The 5,782-nt window shown below is 36.0% G+C and overlaps 1 protein-coding gene across 2 annotated transcripts; it reads left to right on the plus strand.

Moving 5' to 3' along the window:
* Positions 1 to 603: 603 nt before the first annotated feature.
* On the plus strand, positions 604 to 5,616 carry LOC132117528 (uncharacterized). Of its 2 annotated transcripts, none has more exons than XM_059526869.1 (11): positions 604 to 759; positions 836 to 926; positions 2,877 to 2,949; positions 3,042 to 3,078; positions 3,155 to 3,277; positions 3,441 to 3,560; positions 3,687 to 3,738; positions 4,429 to 4,475; positions 4,567 to 4,643; positions 4,833 to 5,105; positions 5,196 to 5,616. In XM_059526869.1, the coding sequence occupies exons 1-11, from the start codon at positions 684 to 686 to the stop codon at positions 5,208 to 5,210; spliced, it is 984 nt and encodes a 327-aa protein (XP_059382852.1). In that variant the 5' UTR covers positions 604 to 683; the 3' UTR covers positions 5,211 to 5,616. The 2 variants fall into 2 exon arrangements, with proteins under 2 accessions (XP_059382852.1, XP_059382850.1); XM_059526867.1 differs by having other exon boundaries at positions 605 to 759; positions 2,871 to 2,949.
* Positions 5,617 to 5,782: the final 166 nt, after the last annotated feature.

The following is a 5,782-nucleotide window of genomic DNA, read 5'->3' on the forward strand; positions in this document are numbered from 1 at the left end:
TGCTTCTGTTTTTGAAGATCAGGATGAAAATTGTAGTTGGTAATGTGATAAGTTACAAATTTTAGGTTGTGTATTCGGTCTACTTTTTTTATATAACTTTGGTGTTTAAAACACCATTAAACCTAACATTGATATAAAAAGCAAAGAGAAAAAATATTGTTTTTTTGGAATCAACATCATAAAAAGCGTTAAACATTACATTACACAGAGTCTTGTTATTGCTTTAAGAATTTTTATTTGCTTTTATTTTGTAATTACAATAGCATTTGTTTGGCTCTCAATCTCTGTATGTGTGATTGTTTAAAACAACGGCACAAAACTAACTCTCCATGCTCTGTGCCTACAGTTTGCAAGATAAGTTTTAGGCAGAATAATAATAATAATAGGTAGTCTAATAAAAATCCTCTATCAAAAGAACCACGTTAAAGTTGGAAAAAAAAGTAGCAAGCACAGTAAAAATAAATAAATAATAATAATAAATTAAATGACGGATAGCTACGCGCTTTTGTGACCTTACGGCTATATCAATAGCAGAGCCAATAGGTAACGTCACTTTGCGTGATTACGTTCCTCAAGCGCTCAGCTGTTAATTGTAGACCACGCCCACTTTATCGACGGCGGCACGTGCAGCATCAGCTGGGTTTGTTTGTGCGCTTGTATGACATTGATTTGGTTTCTCAAGTATGATTGTTAGGAAAGCGTCGAGTAGAAAAAGCACTGTGCGCAACGTGACGCCACTGAGAGCTGCCCTGTCCTACAGTACGAAGCGTTTCATCTAATTCTACATTGATTATTTATCTAACGTTACTCGTTATAATTGTCATTTTTTACGTAGATTTTCAAAGACACGGGGCTAAACGCAGTCGAAGCGCTCACCGAGGTCGCCAGCTTTCTAAGTTAAAACCGATTGGACTCAACAAAAACAGGTGGGAGTATTCTCGGAAAGATTTCCGTTAAAGTTACACCTGTTGCCAGGAAACGCGTCATGAATATTAATGAGATGTGACGTTTCTTCAGCTGGGCTATTTGCTTTAGGATTGTTGCTGCGTCCAAATTTAAATTGTAACTATTTTGTTGTCATTGTTGTTTGAAGAAAACACACATACTTTTGAGTTTGTAGCAAAAAAGTAGACGAGCTTTAATTGGGACGTCCGCCGTGTTTGTAGTCTTTGAGTTATAATACGATTACCTTTTTTAACAGTAACTAGTAACGCATTAATTTTTAATTTACAAAAAGTTTTTTTTAAATAAGTAACGGCAGTTACTTTATTTTCCTATTTCCTATTTGAGTTTTTTTTTTTTTTATTGCTGAAGAGTATTGAATTTTCTTCTCTTGCTATATTCTTCATGTAATCCAAGAATGGCAGCACAACATTAAAGGTTTGTTTGAGCTGCATCCTCTACTGTACAGATGTGTATTCACATTACCTTCAGCCTGGCGCTTATTCATTTCACTTTTGGTCTGAAAGCGCTTTTACATTTGCCAAAAATTGATCTTTTTATAACAAACAAATAAGCCCAGCCCAGATTAGAAACCGTAACAAGTAATGTAATGCATTATACGTTCCATAAAAAATAACTAAGCAATGCAGTTAGTTGCTTTTTAGGGAGGAATGCAATATTGTAATGCACTGATTCTCAAAGAGGTACACAGAGGAATCACTGAAACAAATATACATTTATTTATAATATAAATTTAAAATAATATAAATTGTAAAAAGTTTGCTAGCTGGCTTAATGAACCCTGAGTTAATTATTTTTATTATAGTACAACTTTTAGGTACAGTACATTTTAATGTAAATCATTTAAGTTTTTTTATATACCTGTATGTAAGCACAGTGCAGTGTTAATGTTCAAACTGTATTTACAATATTTAAAGTTGTAGACAATAATAAATATTCTTATTAGCAATAAAACTGCCTCTTTTTTTAACTGTAGCTGAAGATTAATGTTTTAATGTTGGTCATTATGGTGGAACTTGGTGTATTATTTTAAGATAACCACTGTTGTAATGCATGACTTTTAACAGTAACTTTCCCCAACACTGCTAGTTTTTATTAGTGTCTGAACCAAATCCGTGCATGCAGTGAACATCTCTACACTTTAAAAGCTACTATATAACATCTTGGACTTTTGCCATACTCTAAATACAATGCTTTGAAACACTTAATGCCATGTCTAAAATCACAGACTCCCTCAAGTGCTTATTTTGAATAAATACTTGCTTCGTAACTGCTAAAAAAGTGTGTTTTATATATTATACATGTCTGTGTGTGAGTGCTCTTGTTTTTGTGACATATCAGGACACAGCTCTGTATAATGACATGGTTATGACACAGGTATTACAAGGAGAGGGAGACTTATGAGGACATAACCCATGTCCCCATTTTTCAAAACACTTATAAATCATACAGAATGAGTTTTTTTGAGAAAATAAAAATGCACTAAGTTTCCTGTGAGGGTTAGGGTTAGGTGTAGGGTTGGTGTAGTGCCATAGAATATACAGTTTGTACAGTATAAAAACCATTACACCTATGGGATGTCCCCACTTTTCACAAAAACAAACGTGTGTGTGTTTGTCTATGAAGGTAATCTGGCTTCCCTGCCTTTCACAAATCCTCTCCTGTGGCCTCATGGGATCATGTGCATACTTCAATATCTCACCGGAAGAACATTTTACATACTGTTTTGTGCATACTTTAAGTTTGGACACACTATTGTTGTAACATACTGTTTTACGCCTACTATATAGTAGAGAAATATGTGATTACATTCAGATCCCACATATACCTGTGGAGTGTTATCATGCAACACAGCATGAACCACTTTTGTTGTTGTTGTTTTTGAAGCCATATTCTGCATATTTAAGTTTTAGAGTCGTAAAGGCCGGTGGAAGATGTCTGAATGGCCAGTCGTTGGTTTCCGGGAGCAGGAGAGCTCATGCTGAGGTACGAGTGCTCTGATACCACTCTAACAAAAGAGCTTGTGTGTGTGAGTCTGAAATCTGTGACTCCTCTGCTCTCAGCAGGGCATGTCGACTGCCACTGCCTCCGAGGACTTCAGCCAGGACTCCTCAAGTGGGTTTGACGCTCTCTTTTCAATGCTTTAATTGTGTTATATTTCCTCACAGACCTGTTCTGTGTTATTAAGCAGGTATAACGATGCCCTCTGGTGTTTCCAGCTTCTTGCTGGAGTGTTTAGATGTTGATTCTCCAGCTTCAAACACGGACACGACGCTCTCATCCATCGAGGAGTTTCGCAGAGCTGACAATTATGGTATAATCTGTTGCCATTTAATTTCTCCCATGAAACACTTGACAGATGCGACCCTGTAAACTGTCACTGAACACAAAACAGCTTCATTGATATTCTTCCTGAAAATGTATGTAATGTGTGTGTATTCTGATCTGCTGTTCGTGTGCGACTCATGGCGGCTCAGACGAGGTGTTACTGGGTGAAGATGGGATGATGAACACGGTGAAGAACTCAACTCTTCTAGATCACAGTCATGCGCAGGATCTAGCGCTGCAGCAGCCACCAAACCTCTCCTCCATTCTTGGTAAGTCATGCCTGTTTATCATTCATAACTGCTATTAATGTAGTGAGGGCTGATGCATTTCACATAAATGTTTTATCGCTGTCTTTTAGTCAGTATGAAAGGCTGTTACACTTTTATTTTATGCAGAGCTATCGATAAACCCTGCTGAAGAGAAATCGTTTTCTTTGTCACCCATATGGTAAGACCTTTATACATGCATAAACACAGATGGGTTTTCAGATTTTATTTTATGCATATGGTATACTGTACATATAGAGAGAGTACTAAAAAGTTTGGAAATTGTTTTTTAAAAATGTTTTAATGAAGTCTCTTATGCTCATCAAGGCTGCATTTATTTTTTCAAAAACTATAGTAAAAATCCTAATATTATGAAATATTACTGGCATTTGAAATAACTATTTTCTATTTGAAAATATTGTAAATTGTAATTTATTCCTGTGATGCAAAGTTAAGTTTCCGCCCTCATTGCTCCAGTATTTAGTGTCACATAATCCTTCAGAGATCATTCTAATATGATCAATTATTATCGGTGCTCAGTTATTAATAATGGTTTTTATTTTCATCAATGTTTTTGTGGCTTTTGATTTTTTTTGTGGCAAAATCATCACAATTAAAAGAACCAAAAACTTATACTTCAGTCTGTGAGCACTGAATTTATTTAATACACAAGTTTCACAATTAAGAGTTGAATTACTGAAATAAATGAACTTTTCCACAACATTCTAATCTACTGAGATGCACCTGTACATGCAGCATTGTAAAAACATTTCAAAATCGTAACGTTTCCAAACGGTTGACAAGCACTGTGTACATGAATATGTGCTGATATACTCCTCAGTATATTTGACTAAAGTGATGTATTTCTCAGCCTCTCTCCTTTACCAGTGCCCTCTGAAGCAACAGATATTGCATCAGGTACTCGAGTTTCACTCCATGCAAGTTATAAATACAGTAGATTGCATTACTCTTTCTTTCTTTCTTTGATTAAATAAAGCTCTGTTTGCAGGATGTGTGTTAGAATCAGCTAACGAGAGAACGCCTGTGAATACTAGGGTTGTAGCTCTTCCCCCTGTTGTGAAAAAGGTGATAAATACTGTATTACGTCTTTCATATTACTTTATATCATATGTATGGTCCCATGCATGTCTGTGTGACTAATCTTCCCTCTTGCATTTTACTAGAAATGAGTAATGATCCTGATGATATCACAGGGGCTGGTCACTATGTATATATAGCATCGACAGGATAATGAGGAAACGCTTCTCTTTTTAGTGTTTTACAGAAAAGGAACAACCAGTGAAATGCAGAAAAGTGACGTTCAGCGATATAGTGAGCATTCGAAACGTTTCAAGCCATAAATGTGGTAAGACAGACCAGCAGGATTGTGGAGGAAAGCTGGTTAAAGCGAGCGGAAGAGTGTCAGCGAGATCCAGAGATGTTTCCTCAAGACCTGGGAAGTTTTTTGACTTTTCAAATGAGCGTGAGAGAGAAACCTTTTTCCAGAGACTCAAACAAACACACGTGTTTAAGTTTCCAGCCAAACCGGTAGTTTTCTTTTCTAGTTCCACATATCTACATATTGTTAAATTTAAATGAAATTCATGTTGCTTTTGTGTGCATTTCTGTTCTTTATAGATCATCTCAATCTGAGAGGACTTCAGTTGAAACGAGCTGAACAATATCCCTTCTCTTGCTTTTTCATATCTGACCAGCAGAGGACACTCAACACTTCTTCAACGTGCTTGCTTTACAGTTCTACAAATATCTGAATTGAATTCAATGGCTATGGAGTGTTTTTAAGAGCACGTGAGACTCCTTAAACAAGAGCTAATTAATATACAATAATATTGGAACATACCTATGTAAAATGAAGTTAAAATTGATTATGTACTTAATGGATGATCTTAGCGCGGAATCATCAAAATGAGAAAACAATGCCTTGTGCTCGGGGAACAGGTTTTTACATGCGTTAGAGAACCTTACACATCAAAATGATATTCGATGTTTGTATAAAAAAATGAATAAATATTAAAAACACGAATGCAGAACTTCCTTACTGTGAAATTGCTCGTTCTTTTAATGTCTCTGTGTATCACCGAGCATAAAAATAATTAAATGCCCGTGATTAAACGCATCTCTTAATTTTGACCCCAACAAAACATAAACACAGCCGTTCTGGGGAATAATCGACCAATCAGAGAGCAGCGGTGTTGCCAAGCAGC

This window comes from Carassius carassius, chromosome 36 (genome assembly GCF_963082965.1).
Source record: "Carassius carassius chromosome 36, fCarCar2.1, whole genome shotgun sequence".
NCBI classification, from domain to species: Eukaryota; Metazoa; Chordata; class Actinopteri; order Cypriniformes; family Cyprinidae; genus Carassius; species Carassius carassius.

What these genes read in the sequence shown, in the direction of transcription:
- LOC132117528 (XM_059526867.1), top strand. Translation starts at nt 684, where the DNA reads ATGATTGTTAGGAAAGCGTCGAGTAGAAAAAGCACTGTGCGCAACGTG. An exon ending in GCAGGAGAGCTCATGCTGAG is followed by an intron (nt 2,950 to 3,041) that starts GTACGAGTGCTC and finishes GGCATGTCGACT; the next exon opens with GCCACTGCCTCCGAGGACTT. An exon ending in AAACCTCTCCTCCATTCTTG is followed by an intron (nt 3,561 to 3,686) that starts GTAAGTCATGCC and finishes TATTTTATGCAG; the next exon opens with AGCTATCGATAAACCCTGCT.